The sequence below is a fragment of the Neopsephotus bourkii genome, unplaced genomic scaffold (assembly GCF_033783945.1).
Source record: "Neopsephotus bourkii isolate Nb327-2 ecotype Australia unplaced genomic scaffold, CSIRO-AGI_Nbou_v1 NB_739, whole genome shotgun sequence".
NCBI classification, from domain to species: domain Eukaryota; kingdom Metazoa; phylum Chordata; class Aves; order Psittaciformes; family Psittacidae; genus Neopsephotus; species Neopsephotus bourkii.
Window position 1 is genome coordinate 2705285 of NW_026901237.1, and position 23396 is coordinate 2728680.

The window sequence follows — 23396 nt, forward strand, 5'->3', positions numbered from 1 at the left end:
TGAGATCTTCTGAATGAGATCTTCATTCTTCTGAATGAAGATGGGATTCTGAAATGTTTTCCTGTGCTGTTTTCCTGATGAGTTGTGGATTTGTGTTCGGCTGCATTGTGGGATTTGGCGTAGAGCAAGAAGGAGGATAATGCTCTTAGATTGAAGCTGGCCATCCTGCAGATACACCTGTTCTCGCCCTGTGTTGGGAATGCTGCCTTGAGATGGAAGGGAGTTTTAACATGTTGAACAAGTGCCTCTATCCTTGAAAGGTTGATGTATTCTTGGCTGTTTTGGATAAAATACTGAATTGAGGAAATCGGTATCTGTGTTTCAGACACCACTGAAAATATAAGGCTTTTTCTGCTGTGGCACTTTGACTGCCACCTTGTGAAGTTTCTAAGCCAGGAATAGGAGTTGCACTTTTTTTTAGAAAACACAAAAACCCTTGTTGAAGATAATGCTCTTGTTCCTACTTCAGAGTAACGAAGCAAAGCCTTTAGCTGTTCAACATACAAATTCATACATAACTAAGAGCCATCACTAACCACCCTCCTGTTTCCATAAGAAAAGTAGCCTTCTGTCCAGCTCTTGGAAGGGAGAACTGTAGCAACAATGGAAAGATTCACTTCGGCATTCTGAAGCATTTCTAAAGACAAGTTATTTCCTGTTCTGCCTATTGCTGTGGCAGAAGGTCCTGAAAAGGCACCTACCAAGAGTCCAGGTGACCTTGGTTACTGCAGGAAAGCAGATCACTAAATGACAAGTCAGCGTGATGAAAGATTAGTGGGAGATTAACGTAATAAAAACTGCAGGCTCTACTGAGGAGGATCAGAATGGGTTTAGGATGTTTATAATTCAGGCTGCTACATTTGTGGTTTTCTACAACATGGGTGCAGGTCTTACACAAGGGCTTTGTTTGCCTGCTGATGCTGTTATGTAGTAGGTTAATAAAACTCAAGGATAAGGGTTAGCTAGCTAAGACCTTAAGCATTTTAGATTAAAATTCTGTAGGACCAAGGTATGTAGGAAATCCTGGTAACCAGTTTTTTCCCCTATAGTTTATTTACTTCTGTGGCTCCCTTTCCCGCTTCAGCCTGCAGAGCAAAGAGGAGGAATTGATGTACCTGCTGTGCAGAGGTGGCTGTTGCGGTGTTTCTCTGCTAAAGGTGCAGCTGCCCTTCAGGTGGTTTGGGGGTTGGGCACTTTCTCCAGACATCAGGGTGCATTAGGAACATGTGTTATGGCAGAGCTGCTTCCAAGCTGCCCTGAAGATGTTTGCAGTGGTGCATTTACCCACACCTTCCAGGCCCTCAGAGGAGTAGCAGGTGTAACAGGAATGCTCATTCCTCTCCTGAATGACTAGTAATCCTGTAGTGGCAGCAGCACAAACTTAACCAGCTTCTCTCTTTTGCTTTTTCACTGCATAACTGAACAAAAGTGTTGATTTTTGTGGGTTAACTTACAGGTTCTCTTCCCTACTTTGTGCAACCAGGGTCTGGCTTTCTTCTGCAGCGCAGGCACATGTGAGTTTCCATGGCTTAGGGCTGTCTAGTTTGTCTTTGCCAGCTGATTAGGCAGAGTAGTGATTAAGCTTTCCAAATAATCCACCTCCAGTTAATAAAATATTGCTGGAATTTGGAAAACACTGAAAGAGCTGATGAACACTGGTTCTGTGTGCATTTTATTGGGATAACTTGTGTACCCAGGCCACTATATTCAGGCAAATGTTGGTGATTGTTTGCAAGAAAAGCAAGCTTGATTTGTGGCAGCAGGATTGCCTGAGATGGAGGGTGCTGTTCAAGCTGGCAAGTGGACGGGATATCATGTGATCCTTCTAATCAAAGTAACAGATGCAGCCCAGAGGAAAACTACAGCTGTTTATGCAACTTGCAAGCCAAAAATTGCACATACTGTTGTGCATAATATCAAGATCAAATTCAAGGAGGGGGGGAAGCTATGCTTAGACATTCATCAACAGAAAAGCTAAATTGACTGAAATCTCTGTTCATGTGTCTTACATCTTGGGTGTTGTGCCTCAGTCTAAGTCAATTAAGGAGGGGAGGTGTACTAGCTAGCAATATACTGTTTTGCATCAGTATGCCAGTGGGATGATGGTGGAGCAATAATAAACAGCATAGTCGTTATGAGAATAACACATTGTTCTCAATATTTGGTACTCTTTCATAATGGCATCTATTTATAGAGACTTGGTTTGGTGTTTTATGAGCTCCCTTTTTCATAAATGGTTCTTCTCTGTTCAGTTTATCAGGCTGGATGGCTTACAACCTTAGGAAGAAGATAGAGAAAGAGCTTTAGAATAAAGCTGCTTTAAGTAACCATCCTGTTCTATGTAAGTCTGTAGTCTTTGCAGATGTGAGTTTGACATTGGAGACCTCTTCGTTAATAATCTGAGCTTCCTTAGGTAATGCTTCATGTTGCTGACCTAACCACTTTCTAGTTGAATCTTAGCCCAGGTACAATATTTGCTTTTCGTGGGGGATTAATTCTTGAAATCCTGGATGGGACGCAATGAGGGACGTGCTTTCAAATCCCCTACAAATTGTCTTCCTTGTTTGAGAAGAGGTTAGTGATTCTCTCTGGTAGATGTGAAGAAGAATAGGACACAGCTGCTTGGAAAATCCATCTTTCTCCAGTAGTTAGGAGTTCACGTCTTTGTCCTGTGGCAGCTCCTGTGGCATTTGAAACACAGCAAGGTATTTGATTTTATTTGCTGGTTTGTTTATTTGGGTCTACAGCGTGAATAGGGTGTCTGTTCAGCAGCAAATACTATTCTGGAGTTGGAAAACTTACCTGTACTTGATAGAAATTCTTAAATGTGTGTTCAGTCTGTCCTTAATTCTTAAACCTTACTTTTTTTTCCCCATAGCTTTCCAAGAAGGGAAATGTTTTCTTTTCTACAGTTTGTTGCATGTAAATAAGACCTAGAAATTATTTCTACTTTTGAAACAGTTTTTAGATGGGAAAACAAGAAGAAAAATAGTACGGAAGCAGACTGGAAGGACAGGCACACACTGTCAGACCAACAGTCTCTAACACAGTATGGTAATTCACACAGGTCCAACGGGCAGAAGCATGCGAACAGGGCACGTGTAGCATCGTCCTTTCCTGATGCTGCTCCTCAGCTTCAGAGTCGGGGTTAAGGTTGCACATGGGTTGTCCTGTCCACCATCTGCCAAAAGCTTTTTTTTGCCTGTGAACACATCTAACATTGTGAATCCATTCATATTGGTGATTTCCCTTTCCCTGAAGAATCATACTCCATCTGTTTTTTTCCTTGGATAGAAGCTGTATCCTACCCCTGGATACAGTTGTTACCTTTCTGGGCCCATAGCTGGACTGTTACATTCTTGAAGTCTGTTCTGATTTGAGTTCAGTGTTACCCTGCAAGTAATGAGTTGCATTTAGTTCTGATTTAGTAAAATGCAGTAGGATGAGTAAGTTAAGTTCTTGCTTTGAGTTTAGTCTGACTGCTTATCAATACATGCCACCTTTTAAGTCTTAGACTGAAAATGCTGTATCCAAGATATGGGTATGTAAGGAGTTCTGAAATGGTATAAATGGCACTCTCTGTGTTCTTGATTTATTTCCAAATAACTATTCTGCTTACATCAAGACATACTCTTGACATGATACCAAGTGTAACTGCACATGTCAGACTATAGTTGTATATTCCTTGAGTGCGATACTTTTCACTTACCATTATAGAATATACAGTATTTCATCACTTATTCAGTCTCTGCATCATGAAGTGCTCCTCCAGCTTAACACAGCTGAATTTTGGGGAATCCAGGATAGCTTTGTGTCTGTGGGCAGGCTTTTCACCCCTTATCTAAACTTCTTTCCATTCATTCAAGGATATGCTCAATAGTAATTGTCCCAGGACAGATGACGTTACACTGTTGAATACTTCTAGTGGTAAAAAACCACCAAACCAAAGCCAAACAACCACTCCCCCACACACCTTAAAGCAGCCAAAACCCTTAAGCAATGACATTTGTTATTTCCTGTATTTTATCTGATTGATAACAAGTGAAATGACCTTCCTTCTTATGACCACTTAGAGCCTCTGATGACAAATCTTGAGGTAACTTCTGAAAATCAAAGTACCTTGTGTTGATCAGATTACCTTTATCTGTACTCTCACAGATTTCTTCACAAACTTACTACAAAACTCTCTGCAAAGGCCAAGCTATCCCTTCCCCTCCAGGTTTTTCTGTTAGTCTTAATAGACTTTTAGATTTTTAAATACAAATTAGAAGGAGTTTTTAGCCTTTTATAATATTTCTGAAGAGCTGTTTTTAAATAGCTGTTATAGGTGTTTTTTAATGAGGAACTGCTAGAATAAGAAGAAACCCACCTTCTGTGCTTTGCCTGAGTACCTATTGAGAAGAGTGTTTGGTAGACTATACATGGGAGCATAGAGTGCTTTACCCACCAAGTATAATTCAGCTTTTGTCTAATCCACCTGTTTTCTTCTGACATCTTTCCCAGGGCATTTTGGGGCAGGAAATCTTCATTCACCCACAGTCACATACTCATCTTTGATCATGAGCTGCCCCGAGTCTCAAAAGACAAATGGGAAGAATGCTGGTTCTCAAAAACAAGTTATCTTCAGAAAAAGCACCCGTGACAAAGCTGTAAGTACTGTGATTATGGGTTTATATAGGTATGAGTTTTCCTTGTAGTCAGACAAGTAAAGACTTATTAGAAAGTTATTTCCTCTCCTTCATTCCTTTCTGAAGAAGGACCATGAACTATATTTAGTGCTAAGTTTGAAAAGATGATGTAATCAGAGTGTATAGGGCAAGCTTCTCATAATACAACAGGAAGGCAACTCACCTCTCACTGCTCCTGGGTTGTACTCCTGCTGGTAGATGTTTAACAACAAACAAAGGTAATTCAGTGTCTTTCCAGCCTGATGGCACCAAAAATCTTTATAGTTTCTTGTCCTGTGTACAAGAATTAATGTTGTACTCTTGGGAGTTTGTCTACATCTGGTCTTCAATTCTGATGTCCTGAAGCATGTAAATAGTTCTGTTGCTGGTGTGAATTTCATGTTTGCTGGAAAGGAAAATCCATTTAAAATGGAATTGTTCTGATCTCCACAAGATTTATTGCTCTGTGTTGTGTGTCCATCTGTGTGACACACAGCCACACAACCATCGACACTGTGGTTCAACCATGGTCTCGTATCTCCCTACAGTTGACTATCTACCTGGGAAAGCGGGACTTCATCGACAACATAGGGAGTGTGGAGCCTGTAGGTAAGTCCACAAGGATATCCTGCTCTCTGAACCCTGGTTATCCTCTGATAATATTTGTTATTTTTTCCTTTCTTTCAGATGGTGTTGTGTTGGTGGATCCTACACTTCTGAAGGAGAAAAAAGGTTTGAGGTTTTATGCACTGTATGTTTCAGAGATTGTCAGTCCTCTTTTGAAGTGAGATGCTGAGATAGAATCTTTTACTGTTACTGTTTTAAGGGTACAAATGTAACTTTCCTCCCTGGTGAACAGGCTTTTTACTCAATGTAATGTGTTTTCTTACAGATGGTGTAAGTACTGGCTAGGTTATGTAACACTGTCAAAATGGGTTTCCATGGGTTTCACTGTGTAGTGTAGGAAGAGTTTGCATCCTGTGCTTGCTGCATGATTCACCCATCATGTCCTTCTTTCCAGTGTATGTGTCCCTGACTTGTGCTTTCCGGTATGGCCAGGAAGACATTGATGTGATTGGTCTCACTTTCCGACGGGACCTGTACTTCTCTAGGGTCCAAGTGTACCCACCTGCTGACAAGCCAGAGACTCTCTCCCACTTGCAGGAATCTCTGCTAAAGAAGCTGGGGAAAAATGCTTATCCCTTTTTCTTTACGGTAAGTATCTTATAGGAGCCTCTGACCCTCCTCCTTGCCTGTTATTATCAGGCTGCTGAGACTTGGTGATGGAGAGAAGACGGGGATTAATAGTGAATTCACATTATGCAAAGTTCCAATATTGAGTTACAGGCAATCTACCTTGCTTACTGTCCTAAGTGGTAAAGTGCAAGAAGATCCTAACTGTGTGAAAAAGTCCTTTTCTTGAAAAGAGAAGGAAATACGCAATGGCTATATGCTAGCAACAGTCCCATATATCCTTATCTTCCCATTCCTGAGGGGAAGGAATACATTCTACCATTGCCTCACTGCTCACAGAAGAAGTGCTAAATTCTTTCTCTTTAAAAATGTTATGGATCAAACAAGTGGATGAAAAGCTCTTTACCAGATGTTGTCAACAAATAAGAGCTTGTTGCCAAACTCTGATTCTGATAGGATATGCTTCCAGTACTGTCAGTACACATCTGCCTTAGCATTCCCTAGGAAGGCCCAGGTTTGAAAAACAGATGCTCTGATACAGCAACAAATAAGTCCTTGAACGATTCTGCCTAGTGGGTTGTTACCCACTGCAGTGTTATTAACAACTCATATACAAGTAGTGATCTTCTGACTGCTGGAGTCTCTAACAGGGTGTTAGCCCTCAGTCTCCACGAGTTACTCTATAGCCTTCCCAGTTGATGTCGGGAGTTGCTGGCCCTGCTCGGGCCAGGAGCAAATGGATACTGGCTGGTGGCTGGCTGGTTTTCGTGGCCTTAATTGTGTTTCTGGCATGGACACTCTTTACTCAAGCTTCAAGCCTACGTGAACAGTGAGTACCACTGCTGTGAGGTGTATTGAATATCTTGGATGAGGAGGCAGATGTGGCAGCTTCTACTCCAGGCTGTGCCTTTAGGGCTCTGTTTGATTTTTATACCAGCTGCTTCCTGTGCTTTTTGAACTTTTTTCTCTTTTGACCCCTGCCCCTTTTTTTTGCTATTGAAGTATTTCTGGAAGGGAGGAATGTGCTCATACAAGGCAAGATAAGGCCCAGCATATTAAGGCCCCTATCCTAGCCAGAAGTTTAAAAAGTTGCGCACAAGTATTTGGAGGAACAGCTGAGGGAACTGCGGGGCTTCAGTCTGGGAAGACAAGGCTTTGGAGGGATCTTATTGCTCTCTACAACCACCTGAAAGGAGGTTGTAGGGAGGTGGGGGTCAGTCTCTTTTCCCAAATAACAAGCAATAGGACAAAAGGTGACGGCCTCAAGCTACACCAGGGGATGTTTAGACCGGATACTGGGAAAAATTTCTTCACAGAAATTCAAGCATTGGAACAGGCTGCCCAGGGCAGTGGTGGAATCACCATCCCTGGAAGTGTTCAAAAACAATGTAGAAGAGGCTCTCAGTGACATGGTTTACTGGTGGCCTTGACAGTGCTGAGGAACAGTTGGACTTGATGATCTTAACTTTTCCAACCTAGCTGATTCTGTGATTACAGTGAGGGACTTGCTGTCCTCAGGATTGCTTTGTATCTTTTCTGAGCAATATGTTAACTACAGTAATTAACTGTGTAATATTGCTTTGGGGTATTTTTCTCTTCCTCCCACAGTTTCCAGATTACCTGCCTTGTTCAGTCTGTCTGCAGCCTGCACCTCATGATGTTGATAAGGTGAGACAAATGGGACGCTTCTGCTTATCATGGTTGAGGAAAGTCAGATGGAAAAATTGATGTGAATTCATTTGGCTAGCTTGAGAAAAAATTGTGGTGATAATGGGTTTTACTGTGCTATGCCACAAATGTCAGGATCCTACTTAAGAGCTGCAAGTGAGTGTCATGGAGTTGGAGTTGAAGTTCTCCGAATAAGAAAGGGAATATAGTCTAATAGCAGCAAGACTATTGAATCTGCAATGCTTGTAGTTTCCTCAAGGGTAGCACATGCTTTGCAGGTTGGCTGCACATAAAATGATTGCAGCTGTCAGAATACATGAGACAAAAGCAGACGGAGTGCCTAAAATCTCATAGTTCTCTATAAATAGCATGTGTTAAGTCCTACTTCAGAATTAAATGCAGAGAAGGACTGGCCTTTACGTGTGTTTGAACAAAACAAAAACCCTGGAGTAAAAGTCATAATGAGATGTTCTGCAAGATTTCTGACACCATTTAAAATAGTCCTTTTCTGCTTAACAGGGTGCTTCTCTGAACAGCAGAGCTAGGCTAACAGCTGGGCAAGGTGGATGCAGGTTGTAGAATCCAGCAGAATCCAAGGATAAGTTGTGGGTTTTGTCAAGGAATGATATTCCAGCAAAAATTTCTATATTGCTCTGTAGAGAGTTATCTGGGAATCACAGATGTCCCATGGTGGTACAAACCCATAAATCGTAGACACTGGGAAAGATTGACCCTGAGTCAGGTATTGGCATTACAAAGCCACCTGAAAAATTCAGTTCAGAAACGCGGGGTGGACTGGAGAGCCTTGTATGCTGGTCAGTCTCATAACTCATACCATGCTGTAACCACTGCAGCACTGCTCTCACAGGAAACCTTTTAGGAGTAGGGATATCATCTGGCAAAGATTGGGAATTAAGCCTCATTTACTAGAAGCAGCATGGAACAGGTGGATGCTGCCATACTGCTTGGCAGGGGTCTCTATTACAATGGTAGGAGGCTGGAAGAATTTGCAGTTGGCAGGAGTCTAAGAGTTTCTGGTGTACAGAAAGATATTTAAACATCTGCAGATGTTCTTGGCTTCTGACACTGATTTCACAGCTGTCCTCTCTGTTTGGCAGACCTGTGGGGTGGACTTTGAGGTGAAAGCTTTCTCAACAGAGAATCTGGAAGAGAGAATTCATAAGAGGTAACAGCACCCGTGTGTCTTCAACTTTGCCCTTCTTAAAGGGGATGGATTGTTAATCCAGTAGTGCACCTCGGTTGCACCTTTACCCCACATGTCATTGGACTTCTTGGGTGTTAGCACATGTGAATGCAGAACTCCTGCCTCTGCCAAGCAAAAAGTACCACCTCATTCTCCTCTGCTGCTTCCCAGGAACTCTGCACGTCTGCTGATCCGTAAGGTGCAATATGCTCCAGAACAGCCAGGACCTCAACCTTGTGCAGAGACCACCTGGCAGTTCTTCATGTCCAAAAAGCCATTACACTTGAAAGCTTGTCTCAGTAAAGAGGTGAGGAATTTTCCCTGGGCTGTGGACATCATAGTATTGGCGTGCCAATATGCATTTTGCTGCCTGTAGTAGCTACTTCTTGTGTTACTCGAATGGTCTCAGCTGAAATTGACTTGTCCCACCACTCAAGGGTTCTGATGTATTTTCTGCCAGTAGCTACTGTTAGGAGAGCCTGAGACCCAATTACCAGACACATTTGAGGCTAAATAAATAATTGAAAGGTCATGAATCATTGGGAAGGGCTTCTGTGCATTTTGTCTTCTGACTTCTGTGAGGACATGTAGTCTGGGATGACTAGAGGGGTTTAGGGCTTAGGAGAAGCCTCTTGGCTGGATATCTGAGCATCACATTTCTTCCAGGTGTACTACCATGGCGAGCCCATTCTAGTCACTGTTACCGTCAATAACAGCACAGAGAAAACAGTGAAGAAGATCAAAGTCCAGGGTATGTTTTTACTGTTGCTTGGGGCTCTTTGAGGGCAAGAACAGTGAATGAGGAAAGGACTGAAAGGAAACCAGAATTTAGTGCTTTCAACAGCTTAAGCAGGCGGTATGGGACAAGTCAGGAATTTGTCCCTCCACCCTGTTTCTGTTTCTTTGCTGTTCAAGTGATACACTGCAGCTTTTTGTCTGACTCTCATGGTTATTCCTATGGCTTAATTTCAGGCACCAGTATGCCCCCTCTGTTACAAGGACATATGCCTCTAGGACAAGTCAGGTGCTGTGGGGGAAAAGCTACCTTCAGGGAGGCCAGTGGGAAGGGCTTTCCTGTCAATGTGATGCTCCTGCTAAGTGTGATTGTGCCTTAGGTTGCATACAATTTTGCTTGGGGTTTCAGAAACATCTGGCAAAGTGAGAAAGGCCGCTCTGGCAGTCATGGTGTAACTTCTCCTGAGGAAGCTGTGGGCAGGGGCTGAGGTTCAGAGAACTCTCCTGTGCCTGTGTTTTACTTGTGGCACTGCATGTTTTCATTCCACAATGAGTGTTTCACTGCACTTGGACCTGTGGAAGACAGTCTGTGACACAAAGTATGAGAAAGAGAATTGCTGAGGTTTTTACAGAACTCTACAGCAGTGAAAGCCAGTTCAGAGCTGGTCTTGGATGTACTGTCTAGTGATTCCCAAATGTTTTAGGCTGACACACCTCTGTCAGGTTTAAAAAGACCTTGTTGGTCCCCATATTTTCTCCTTACCATTGTTTCAGTCAGGGGGGGTTTGTATTTTTATTGGAGAATATAAGCTATTTATTATCACAGGCTCTTGGCTGCAGTCTGCTTGGTGATGGTGTTTCCTGAATGCAAATGTGTGGGCTGTAGATACACAAGAGATACTAGTGACCAGAGATGAAAGCAGATGTGCTTAGAGAAGAAAGAGGAAGATCTTTATAATGGAAAGAGTAGGCTCACAAGGGAAACTGTAGGTTGTGGACTTTGTCTCTAGTCAAGACTGAGTGCCTCTCAGTGAAGATGGGAAGGTAGACTTTGTCCATTTCTGAGCTGTTGGTCTCTATCCAGGCCAGGATGTCTGACCTGGGGGTCCCTTCAGGCTCCAAATGAATGAGTTTTCCTGTTTTCCCCATACTTTATTCCATTTCAAGACTTAGGGGAGCAGCTATGTTGTTTCTGATGCTTATGCAAAATCGATTGTCCTCTTTCTCACTCAGTGGAGCAGGTTGCCAATGTGGTTTTGTACTCCAGTGACTTCTATACAAAAGTGGTAGCTTCTGAGGAAGCACAGTGAGTAAATGCTCTGCTTATCCCTTCTTGCTCCTTCATACCCTTTTAATTACCGTCTTCCTCAGTAATGGGAGGTACCCCTAGCTGTAGTCCGGCAGCTGCTTACTATTATAATGCTCTCTCATCTTTCCTTGTGCGGGTGTCCCACAGCACCTGTACTGTCTGGATGCAGGCACTGGCCTCCTTTGCATATAACCAGCAGGGACCCTGCACCTTTATTCAGAGAGTGGGGAGTTTGGAGAAGAGGTTTGAAGAGTAATTACCTACTAGAAAACCTTGGCAGGGGCTGTGGAAGGCTCCCCATTGCTTGAAAGCTTTATTAAGTAGAGATGCAACATTTTTCTGAAAGGTGTTGCTGTTTGGGTGGAAGTCATGGATGCTCTAGTTTGAGGTTAGTCTCTTCCACACCATTTCATTTGCTTTCTTCTGGCCTTAGAAAGCCCATTAAAACCATGAGCCTGCTGGCATTGTGGGGAGCCCCCTGTTCTTTTGTACTGCACAGTGCAGCATTGAACTTCACTTTGTGAGAAGGGTTAGACACACCAGACACTTTCCACTTTTCTGGTGTTCTGCTCTATAGCTCAGGGACATGTTTTCCACTGAGAATTGGTCTTCTCAACTAGGATACATTTTGTCCAAATTTGGAGGTCTGCAGCATAGTTTAGACCTGCTTTAGAAGTCTGCCTTAATGTGAAATGGATCATTTTCTGCAACTGCTTGTTCCTCTGTGATTATAAAGAGAATTTTTTTACTAGCTTAGATGTAGACATCTGCATTTGTAGACAATTTGTAATTTAGACAGATCAATCCCAGTCCTTCTGGATGGCTTTGTAATCTGTTTTGGTTGGGTGTGCAACCCAGTTCTGAGTGTATCACTTTTCTCCTCTCACCTGCTTCTTATTTTCAGGGAAAAGGTACAGCCAAACAGCAGTCTGACCAAGACACTGACACTTCTGCCATTGCTAGCAAATAATCGGGAGACACGGGAAATAGCTCTGGATGGAAGGCTAAAGGATGAGGACACCAACTTGGCTTCTAGTACTATGTGAGTAGAGTTTTAAATAGAGGGTTATAAAGAAAAGGGGAGGATGAAGCAGACACTTCTATCAGGAGTTTGTAGCTGTAAATGTGTGTTCAGATGTGTACATCTAAGTTGCATTACTTTATCATATTCCTTTAGGTTAACTAGTGACCACAGATCTGGAGAGGTATTAGCTGTCCCTGAGCCTTGTCTGCTTTATCCCTTTCAGGAGAATGGGATGTTCACCTAGTTCTCACTCCAGCTGTATATTATTGCTATGTTGCATTGTTGCCACCTGACACTGCTCTGTTTTCTCTGGTAGTATTAAGGATGGAATAGACAAGACAGTGATGGGGATCCTGGTTTCCTACAAGGTTAAAGTGAAGCTCACTGTCCCAGGGTAAGAGTATTAGACTTCTTGCTTCTGCATAGATTTAAGGGGGGAGTGTGTGTAACTTCATTGACAAGTGGGGAGAGGGCAGGACAGTGTCCCCAAGAGAAAGGGCACAGCTATAGAACATGAGGATCCTCTAAAGCAGAAATTTACCGGTAATCAGTTTTGGCCTGTCCAAAGGACTTGTCTTGAACCAGAGGGGTTGGATTACCTTCCTTAGATACCAGATGACTTTTCAGCTGAAGTATGAATCTCGTTTGCAGTTCATGTGAGGCTTTATGTTGGCATTCTTATTCTTCCAGAGCAGAGGTAGAGACATCTGCCTGCAAGTCATAAATACTGTGAGTCATAAATACTTGTGTTTTGTACTGACCAGCTTTCTGGAAGAAGCTCATGTTATTAACATGCTAGTTCCCAGCATAAAGTGCCAAAGAAGACCAGATAACAGCTCTGTGATGCTTGTCACTGTTTACATTTGTATTTCATTCATTTGTCCTTCTTTCTGGTATAAAAATGAGGCAATGACTTGCCTAAAACATAATAAAATGACTGCTGCCTTCTGTAGTCCTGCAATTGCCTTTGCCCTCTGGCTGTCAGAAAAAGAGCCATGCCCAGTACTTGGTCAGGAGTTCAAACCTTAGACTTTTTCTTCATGGGAAGGACATGAAAAGTTAAAGTTACATTTTATAAGAACAAGTTTATTTGCATGTTGTGCTTTGCAGCATATAGAGAAGAGTATATGAGGAAGGTGAGTTTAATGGTCCACCAATAAAACACTTGGTAGAGCACCAGAATGGAAAGGTACTAAATATGCTTCTGTTTTTCTCCTTGTTTTCTTCTGTAGCATGCTGGGAGACCTCACCTCCAGGTAAGTGTCATCTTCCCTTTCAGATCATGCAGTTATAGTTGAGAATTTGTCTTTTTGTACCCTCTTACCTATTCTCCTTCTCACCTCCCTGAAAAATATAACTATCCATCCAGCTGATAGAAGTCTGCGCATTCAGCTGTGAAAATGAAGCACTTACAGAAATACCATTGCTTTTATGTACATGCAAGTACATGATAAATTCAGTTTATTAAAGTGGATGTATCTGGGATATTTGTGGATAAATCAACGTTTAACTCTTTTTGAGGAGAAATTTACAATTAGATAAAGATGGAAGAATGGATGAAGCTGGAGTTCAGGGCTTGGGCTGGCCTGAGGTGGGAAGGGGATTGAATCAGGCACGAATGGAGTTGTGGATCTGATGCATTCTATCTTCTTCTCAAAGTGAAGTGGGCACAGAGCTGCCGTTTCGTCTCATGCACGCCAAGCCTGATGAAAATAACTCAGCAGGTCAGTTATGCTTGGATTTTGTCTTTTTTCATTAGCAGACTCAGATGAAATCTTACCATTGAAAGGCTTTAGAGTCTACAAGAGTCCAGTATGGGGCTGCTCTGTGTGTGTATATGTTTTTGCATGTGTGTATATATATTGTTCTTTCAACCTCAAAGCACAAATCAGTAGGGAGGGCGGATGCTAAGACGGGAGAAGGTAGAAAGGGATCATGTTCTGATTTTATCTTACATCTATGGAATCAGAATTTAAAGTGCAGTGCTTGAGGAAGCAGTTAAATCTCATGACTGCTGTGCAGAATGTCCTGAATGAAGCTGTCGGCAATTCCCAGACAGATCCCAATATAGCAAACAAGCTGTCACAAAAAAACACCTAAGACACAAGCAATGTAAAAAGCAAAATACTTTTAAGCAAAGTTGAGAGGTACTAAAACTGCACATGATTTTATAGTTCCCATTATCTTTATGTGGCCTTGGCCATGGTGTCTGTTCAGTGGTTATCTCAGAGGAATGTCTCTTTAGAGTCAGGTCAGTTTGTAGGAACTTTAAAGCAGTGTGAGGAGCTAGCCTTCCCCAGTCATGTGGAGGCTTGAGATCAAATGCCAAAACTTTCTTGAGCATCTGTGTTCTCCTCCCACTTCCTCAGGCCCTGGCTGGCTCTGCTGTCTAATGGTGAACATACAGAAACTGCAAGGTGCCTACACTGAGTCAGAACCTCCTGAAGCAGCTGAATCCTGAATCTGAGGCAGCTACTGAACAAAAAACCCCACTATGCCAGCATTTTATTTCTGGGGTTGTTGTAGACAAGTCTTCTTGTCCTGCCCTCTGTATTTGGACAGAGTTACATGGGCTTCAAACAGAACCCCATGGCTGCTTCTGTGCTGCTTTTCTTTTTCTTTCTTTTAATTTTCTCTTTGGGCCTAACCTTACCTAAAGCTGCTGTTACTAAGAAAGCACTGAACAATGATGGGACTTGTAGGAAGAGTTATCCTGAGATAGGTGCTTTGCTCTATACTGGAAGCATTAGAAAGGACTTGAGTCCTTATTATATGAAATTGTTGGAGGAATCAAGCGTGAGTGATGAGGAGAGACTGGTGATCCACTCTCCCCATTCAGTTGCTCTGGTTAGGAATCCATGTTTGCTAATTATGGAATTGCCTGAGCGAGCAGAATTAAGTTTCTTCACTCTTCTAAGGACTGCATTTTAGGATATTCTTACTTTACTGGGAGAAGGCCTGCTGTGAGCTGTGCCAGTATGGCCTGCTAGCACAGAGACAGAACATGCTCATAGGAGAATGCATGTTATGCCCCCATCAGATTAGCCCAATGAGTTTGGGAAGCACTTTCAGGACAAATCCACAAGATCTGTTCTCCTCTTATCCCCTTTATGCTGTGGCTGCAAAGGAGACAGCCACATCATTGAGGAGTAGCACAGAACACCCCACAGCAGCACGCAGCCCAAACCTGCCCCAGCTGTCCTGTGAAGTGGAAATTGGGTCCTCAGGGTTGGTCCATAGGACTAATACGGTTGGATCACCCTGGAGAAGCTGTTGTGAAGCAAATGCTTTTGTTGGCACAGCTGTGCCCACACTGCGGGTTTCCCTTTCATGCTGCAGGCCAGCAAAGCTCTGCCAGCAAAACACTGAGATAGCTACACACTTGATCTCAAATGGGTGCCTCACTGGGAGAATTGCTTTGGCAATGGTCTTCTGTCTCTTCTGGTAGCTTGTACATGCTGAAGCATCTCCCTCACACTTTCCTGCAGCAATCCCCCTGCCAGGAACTTGGTGAGGTGCTAGGGCTGGCACTAGTGGCCCCAGGAGCAGTGGATGGTGAGGGCCATTTAGTGTCAGTGGGAGCCCCATAGGGCAGAGGTGCTGGGTGGGCAGCTTAGGAGCTTTCATGAATATGGAGGAAAGGAACAGGCTGCCCAGGGGAGTGGTGGAATCGCCATCCCTGGAAGTGTTCAAAGCTGTGAAGATGAGGCCCCCAGTGATACGGTTTAGTGGTGGCCTTGGCAGTCCTGCGGTAAAGACTGGATTTGATGATCTCAAAGGCCTTTTCCAATCCAGGTGATTCTGTGATTCTCTGAAAGCTTGAAAACTTAAAACAAGGATCATCCAAAGACTTAGGCAACTGTAGATTTTATATTTTTAGAATGGTGTGAATTTTTTTACATGACAGTTTTTGGTGTTAACAGTGCCACCATCGCTTTTTTATTACTTATGCTTCAGGCAGATAATTCTGGCAGAAGTATTTGTAATATGAGGAAAATGGAAGTAATTTTTCTGTTAAAACATCATTTCAAAGGATGGCTGATATACTCCTTTATATAGGACGCTCAAAAGGATGTGGGTAGAAGACTTTACAAGGGAAATGAGCTGCGATGTTTCTTAGATTGCTTCCCCCAACACATTCTCTTAACTAAAGGCACAACCCATGTATTGTTTGCTACATCAAAGTCTTCTAGGAGCTGTCAGAAGACAGCTGTGGTTCATGTATTTTGCACAGGTTGAAATTTCAGATTTCTTGTAAACTGAAAACCTGTATTTTTTTCAGGTATGAGAAACCTGAAATTTCATCCTTTCAGGAGCTATCCCATGGGAAAGCCTTACAAATGATTAACTCCAGAAATAATGCTTTCTCATAAAAAAGATACTGCAACACAACAGCAAATTCCTCTGAAGCCTGCACAGCTGACTTGAAAACTGTGTTGGAATGTGGTGTCTGAGTTCATTATAGGGAATAAGACAGCCTCCCATTTGAAGCTGGTAAATGAAAACTACTTTTAGCTTTATAGTTTTCCATGCACTGTGCCTAATCACGCTTCCTAATTGTGAGTTTGTGGGTTTAAATTTTTATTCTACCACCTTAGCTCATAAACTCTGAGAAATAAAATGTGTTTCATTAGTGAAATACCATCTAATTTGGAATCAGGTGAATCAAGACTTGATTGCAGGATGGAGCTTCAACAGTGTTTAGGCTCTCAAAGGCCCCAAAAGATGGACTTTTTCTTTGTTGGCTTGTTCCACAGCCTCTGTAGTGGGTGTAGACTCTGTAGTGGGTGCATGCACAATGAATTCTGCCATCACTTCTTATCTTCTTTTTCCATTCCCTTTTGTTTTTATGGATGAGTCAGCAGTAACCAGTTTGCCTATTGCACTCCCTGCTGACTTGACTTTCACTTCATCTTAATGCACAGCTGGGAAAAAGGAAAGAAGTCAAACCATCTTATACAGTCAAAGCTAAACCGGGATGAAAAGATACCGCATACTATGATTTATTCCTTGCAGTGGAGCAATATAGTTTTCCTTTCTGGAGCCAAGATGATTTATGGCAAAGATAAATAAAACATGTGTAGCATCAGTATATTTAATCATGTAAGGCTGGTTTGAGTGTAGAGAACCTCAGAAAGAGAAGCTTCTCAAGAACATGGTTTAATTTTGGGGGGGTCAAAGTGGGGTTAGTGTGATGAACTTCTGTGTGCTTTATTTCACAGCAAATTGCTTTGCCCTTTTAATTTGTCTGTGAATAAGCCGTGAAGCATTCATCACTCTGTAAAAAGCAGGTCTCTCAGTCTATGGCTGTTGCAGCTTGCTTGGTCTCTGTGCCTGCAGGAGACAAAAAAGGAGTGTCTTGCTACCTTTCCCATATTTATTTATAGCTTCCTTGTCTTGGTCTTCTTGTAGGCCAGCATTTTGCATGTTTCATGTGTGCTGGTTTTGTAACTGCTTTTGTACCCATGTGTTTCACAGGTGGTTATTTTCAGTGCAAGCAGCTCCTGTCACATTGGCAAGTCTGTCTTTTCCGCCTCTAGACAAAAATGTAGAGAGATCTGTTTCTTTTAAAGATAGATTCAAACTGGGCTGTGTCTCTTCATGCTTCCAAGATCTTTCCCAGTCAGCAGTTAGCCCAGAAGCTCCTGCTGGGTTTTTCTCAAGGCTGTGGTCTCAGTGTGAGTTCTTTGGTCTGGGCTTTTCCTGCCCTTATCCTGATGTTTTACATTTTGTGGGCCGCCTGTGTCTTGGATACTGGCCTTTGTTTTGGCTGTTGTTCAACAAATGGTCATTTATCTGCTCCCTTGTTAAACTTGCACAAAAGGGCTGGTTTGAAGAAACCCATAAATGCTTTGTTCCTTTACTATTAAAGTTATACCTCCCCTATATCGGTATTGTAGCTTTGAGAAATTAGGGAATTTTTAAAGCACTTGAATGTCGTCAAAAATAACAGTGCTTCTCCCCCCCCCCCCCCCCCCCCCGAAGTTAGGAGAGGTTAAAAGCAAGTTTATAATGAAAATTACCATATGCCACAACTTTAATTATATGGAATCATTTCTGTGGCTGCCTAATAAAAGCTTACAGAAAACCCTCTGCGGAGAGCATGATGCCATTCCGGAGCCTTGTTGTTCCTTGAACACAGCCCCTTCCCATCCCAACCCTCAAAACAACTGCTGGCATGGCAGTTAAAAAAGGAAAGTCTTCCCATTTTCAGGCTCCTGAGAATTTTTCTCTGTTCTAATGTTAAAAAGCCACAGGACAGCAAGACAACTATGCGGAGTGGACCTAAGCTGCAAATGTTGCCATTTAACAAGCCCATGTGATGTAGTATAGCAGCCTGAAGGTGAAGTAGTGCATCTTTGAATTCATCTGGTGTATATGATAAACATTACTCCCAGCTACCCATGTACTGATTCAGTCATAATTTATCTGACAGACAAGTATATGTCTAACTGAAACAATATTAATTTTGTAAAATTGGCTTCAAACTGCTTTGGTAGGTATCTCACTTAGCTTCCCCCACACCACTGATGTCACTGTTCCCATAGTAATGAATGTACTTCAAAGTGGGGAAAGAGAGCAGACTATTTAAACAATAGAAATTGGAGGAAAATTTAAACAAGAGCGATGCTCTATGTGTTGGAAATTTTAAAAGTTCTAAATATTTCATATTTTTAAATATGGATGAATATTTTTTAAATCCATTTCAGTCAAGCATGCATGCCCTGAGACTTTCCAGACTTCATCTTGGGTTCTGTGAGTAGAGGAAAACATCCTTTCTGAGTCTGGATGGGCACCATCATGAACGTCTTTACAGGATCCATCGTTGAGGCAGTTTGGCTAGAGTGGCCCCATTTGGCATGCTTTTTAATGCTGACTTTTCCAGCAGTGCCAGTCACCTCTTCTTGCTCTTGATTTTTCAGTGTGTGTTGTGGGTGGGAATTCTCAAGGTAGGGAGTTACCTAGTCACTGAAGCATCTCAGATCCCAGACAGCTTCAGTAGAACGACGGACGAGGTGCACCTTGCTCCATAACTTCAGCTCATGAGAAGTAAGCCAGTGAAGTGACTGTTACTTGCTAAAGATAAAGTAACTGTGAGAACAAGAAGAAAAAAATCCCCACCCCTATTTCATCCCTGCAATACAGGCTGCTCTGATTAATTTAGGCTGTGCAGAAACAGCTTCCAAAGAATCCTGCTAGCAAGCAGAGTTTGTTACCTGCTTGTGGTGTGGTTAGCAAAGATCTCATTGAAGAAATGCATGTGCCAATGTTCTTAGGATTATATTTAGGAAAAGATGAACAGGGGTATTGCCTCAAGCATGTAACCTATCTAATGAGAGACCACCTAGGCCTTCCTGTATTCTGACCTCTGTTTGATTTTAATACCTTCATGTTTATTGAACGAGAACATCATATCAGCTGACTACTTACATTACAGTGACAGACCAACTAAAACTAACATCAGGTCATGCAAGCATTATCATTTCTGAGTAGAAATGTGTGCACATATGTGTCTCTCAGCTGTGATCACTAGCAAGCATAAATGGGAAAATCTGTCTTTGTTTCCTAGCTTTTCTGATGTCTTGATCAATGTTGCTTTCCTGTTTGGGAGATCAGGTTTTGCTCGATCAAGTGCACGTATGCACATTTTGAGTTCTCCTTGTACTCCTGCAAATCCTTCTGCTTGTCTCTGTTCTGGCTTGTCAGTTTATAAGTTTTTGCTGGTTTTAGCATCCACTGTTCTAACTAATTGGTGTATCTTTTTTCCTCCTGTACTGCATGCTGATGACTGCAGGGAAGGATGGGTAAGTTTCTTTTAATATTTCACATTCTAGCTGTGGTTGTGAATTGACTCTTTGAAAACTCCTTGAAACTGTCTGAAAATCCGTGGGGTTCACAGAGTACACTTAACTCCAAACTGAGAAAGTTATTATGCCTTGACAAATTACTGATCAGTTGAACTGCTATGACTGACCATGTGAAACTAGTTTAAGAGAACATGGTTTTGCCTCACAGTTGGAGGGAGGAATGTGTCTGTGGTCAGCTGATGTTCTCTAAATCTGAGTTTCAGGAACTCAATACACTTGACCGTGTGCCCTATTTTACTACAGAAGGAATAAGGATGAAAGGTTTCACATTTTGTATCTAGACAAAGACTCTTTCAGGCTGCAGACTATTCAGCTAGCTGATAAACATTTAGCTGGAATTGACGTGATTTGGTACAGATGAAAACCTTCTCAGTTTGTGTCCTGACTTGCCCAATCAACTGCTTTTCATGCTAGCTAGAATACCACTAATTAAGATGGTGCCTGTGGGAATGTGATCTAAATCCCTTTGAAGACAAAGGAAACATTACCAGAGCCTGCTCCAAGTTTCTCATCTTCCTCCTATCTGTTGCCTTTAGTCTCCTGGTATAAAAAAAAACCTGGTAACTGTGTGGTTTGGTTTCTTTTTTTTTTTTCCCATTTCAGTGAAGCAGAGATGGTATTTGAGGAATTTGCTCGCCAAGGCATAAAAGATATGGCTGATGATGAAGACAAGAATATGCCCTCAGCTGATGAGTGAGTCAAAGAACAAGCTGCCGGAGAAGATATGTAGTCTGGCATCAATTAGAAATGTTAGGACCTAGGTTTCTAGTGAACTGCATGTTCTCAGTCCACGCATGGTCTTCCAGGGATCAGCCCTGAGGTCAGTGGACATAAAATTATCTCTATTGCTTATTAAAAGTTTCACCTTTAGAGGAATGTAGCAAACTCAAGACCTGATGCTTACTTGAGCTACCAGAGGAGGCCAGGGAAGGCTGTTGTGCCATGACTTCTGCTTTCAGAGCTACCTAATAAAAACCTTGGTTGCTTTCAGCACTGCTGATGGTTTGTGCGGCTGTCTAGACTTGTCAAAAAGTATCTAATTTTGAAATGCTAGTGAGCCAAATCCTAGTCTGGAAGGCTGGCTTACAGCCCTTGGTGATTTACTGAAGTTTCTCAGTGGACTGTACAAAACTGGTTTTATTTCCTTTTGGTTGCTTTTTTGTTTATGCTTTATCAAACTCATCTAGTGAATATTCTCACTGAGCCTGCACCCTTTACTGTGGCTTACATCCACTTCCTGTACGATTAAGTTTCTGGCAAGTTATCTTCCATGGCAGCAATAATGCTGAGATACCATGTTAGCTTTCTAGCAATATGCTTAACAACCTCATTATTAAAGATGAGAGAAATATGCACTATTAATTCCTTAACAGAGCTCCCTTTATATAACCCCAGATAGCAAACTGCAAGTCCAGACTGATCCTGTATGTAATCTAATTTCCTGTATGCAACAGTGCTTCAAAAGAGGGTGCAGTAAAATTAAGGAGGAAATTACGGGGCAGCCTGCTCTGAAGAGTCTTTTCCAACATCCATCTTCCAGAGGTCGGTTTATGCTTTAAGAAATGAGATTGTATTCTGAAAACTTTGTTCTCTCTTGTTGATCTGGATATTCTCATTATCCATGTAAATGTCTAACCCTTTCCTGAATCTCACTTAGATTTTGGCTGAAGTGAGTTGCATCAGCTAATTACATTTTGCATGTAAAACAACTGGTGTTTTCTTTCTCTTGTTTTTGCTCTAAATCTCCTTTTCAATGTCTCTGGTTTTAATCTGGAAAGCCTGAATGCAGGGCCTTACTTTTTTAATATAAACTTACATTTTCCACCCTATGCACCGGAAAACGGAATTAAGAGCTTTCCACTTAGTTAACAACGATGCACTTTTCACAGAGAAGAAAATGAAGGAGACATTGAGATGTCTGCTTCCTCCTGGCAGGAGTGGGACTGCTGCTGAAATCCTGCTGCAAGCACGATGCACTTCCGTCCTGCTTCACACTGCAGAGGCTGACAAACCAGGCTTGCCCTCTGGCTTAGGTTACTACTGATAACTGTGACAAGCTAAAGCAGTTGGAGAAGTGTGGGCTGCGCTCTGGTATTTCTGCAGAATCACTCTAAATACAGGCCTTGTTTTCTGAGCAGAGTTTTGTTTATTTTTTCTTACAGACTTCATCATGGTTACAAGTCCCACTTTTACAGATGGGCCAAAGGCATTAACCAAACAGCTTTGTATGTGGCCTCTAACACAAATAGATTGGGTTAAAAGTTAAGCCTTCTCCTGTTTCTTTCTGTAAACTGGTCTTGATTAAGATGAATTAAGACCACAGCTGATTTCACAGTTCCATCAGTGTTTTCACCCAACACCACCTGGAACCGTGTTTGGTTCTGTTAGTCACAACTGCCTCACCTTAGATGAAATTGCAAGAGTTGGTACGTGTGCTCTGCTCTTTTCTAAGCACTATGTGCTTTGCTGCTGAATAAACCCTGTGGCCATTTTCAGGTGTTTGTGGTCAGTGTAATTTGTATGATTTCAGCTTTGACTTTTGGAGGAGGACTAGGCATTTTCACTTAGATTTCTGGCCAGGCTTTTCCAATAATTTTCCTGGTATTTTTATTACCAAGTTCTTGGTGGCTTGTGAAGAACCCACCAATACAGTAAGGATTGAACAAATTGCTCTTTGTGAATATGGTGGTCTTGGAGAGCTAGTACTTAGGATTTAAAGATACTAAGAAGAGGTACAACAGTCTTCAAGTATTGCTTCAAAGTGTGGCTTCTTCCACAGAGCTGTTTGCTTCAGTGTTCCTGGAGAAGAGATTCAGAGCAGCCCTAAGGAGAAGGACTTGGGGGTGCTGGTCAATGAGAAAAGGAACATGAGCCGGCAGTGTGCACTTGCAGCCCAGAAAGCCAACCATATCCTGGGCTGCATCAAAAGGAGTGTGACCAGCAGGTCGAAGGAGGTGATCCTGCCCCTCTGCTCTGCTCTCGTGAGACCTCACTTGGAGTATTGTGTGCAGTTCTGGTGTCCTCAACATAAAAAGGACATGGAACTGTTGGAACAAGTCCAGAGGAGGGCCATGAGGATGATCAGGGGACTGGAGCACCTCCCATATGAAGACAGGCTGAGAAAGTTGGGGCTGTTCAGCCTGGAGAAGAGAAGGCTGCATGGAGACCTCATAGCAGCCTTCCAGTATCTGAAGTGGGCCTATAGGGATGCTGGGGATGGATTCTTCATTAGGGACTGTAGTGATAGGACAAGGGTTAATGGATTAAAACTTAAACAGGGGAAGTTTAGATTGGATATAAGGCAAAAATTCTTTCCTGTTAGGGTGGTGAGGCACTGGAATAGGCTGCCCAAAGAGGCTGGGAATGCTCCATCCCTCGCAGTATTCAAGGCCAGGTTGGACGAGGCCTTGGGTAATATGGTTTAGAGCGAGGTGTCCCTGCCCATGGCAGGGGGGTTGGAACTTGATGATGTTAAGGTCCTTTCCAACCCTAACTATTCTATGATTCTACTGGACCCATAAGTACGGGACTAACAAACTTAGAGGCCTGATGCCTTTTTTCTTTTTCTTTTTTTTTTCTTTTCTGTGTCATCCTTGTTGAGGTACCTTTCACTGACTTTCAAATTCCTCTCAAATTCATCTGTGGTGATGACTTCTGTAAGCTGTGTTAACAAAATCCCAGTGCACTCTGCTGTGCAGCAGGGAGGAGTTGAAATGGTTGTTAACCT

General features: G+C 42.4%; 1 protein-coding gene across 3 annotated transcripts; it reads left to right on the forward strand.

Annotated features, from left to right (window-relative positions):
• Positions 1-73: 73 nt before the first annotated feature.
• Positions 74-21936, forward strand: SAG (S-antigen visual arrestin). Of its 3 annotated transcripts, none has more exons than XM_061354560.1 (15): positions 74-2705; positions 4504-4649; positions 5216-5276; positions 5355-5399; positions 5689-5882; positions 7470-7529; positions 8648-8715; positions 8905-9040; positions 9400-9484; positions 10702-10774; positions 11682-11819; positions 12118-12195; positions 13034-13057; positions 13461-13525; positions 20273-21936. In XM_061354560.1, exons 2-15 carry the CDS (start codon positions 4560-4562, stop codon positions 20314-20316), a joined length of 1161 nt encoding a protein of 386 aa, XP_061210544.1. In that variant the 5' UTR covers positions 74-2705; positions 4504-4559; the 3' UTR covers positions 20317-21936. The 3 variants fall into 3 exon arrangements, with proteins under 3 accessions (XP_061210544.1, XP_061210545.1, XP_061210543.1); XM_061354561.1 differs by lacking the exon at positions 74-2705 and adding an exon at positions 19597-19606 and having other exon boundaries at positions 3086-4649; XM_061354559.1 differs by lacking the exon at positions 74-2705 and having other exon boundaries at positions 3086-4649.
• Positions 21937-23396: the final 1460 nt, after the last annotated feature.

Coding starts and splice junctions, on each gene's coding strand:
- SAG (XM_061354561.1), top strand. CDS start 4,560: ATGAGCTGCCCCGAGTCTCAAAAGACAAATGGGAAGAATGCTGGTTCT. Junction 5,883..7,469: donor CTTATCCCTTTTTCTTTACG/GTAAGTATCTTA, acceptor TTCCTCCCACAG/TTTCCAGATTACCTGCCTTG. Junction 13,058..13,460: donor CTGGGAGACCTCACCTCCAG/GTAAGTGTCATC, acceptor TTCTTCTCAAAG/TGAAGTGGGCACAGAGCTGC.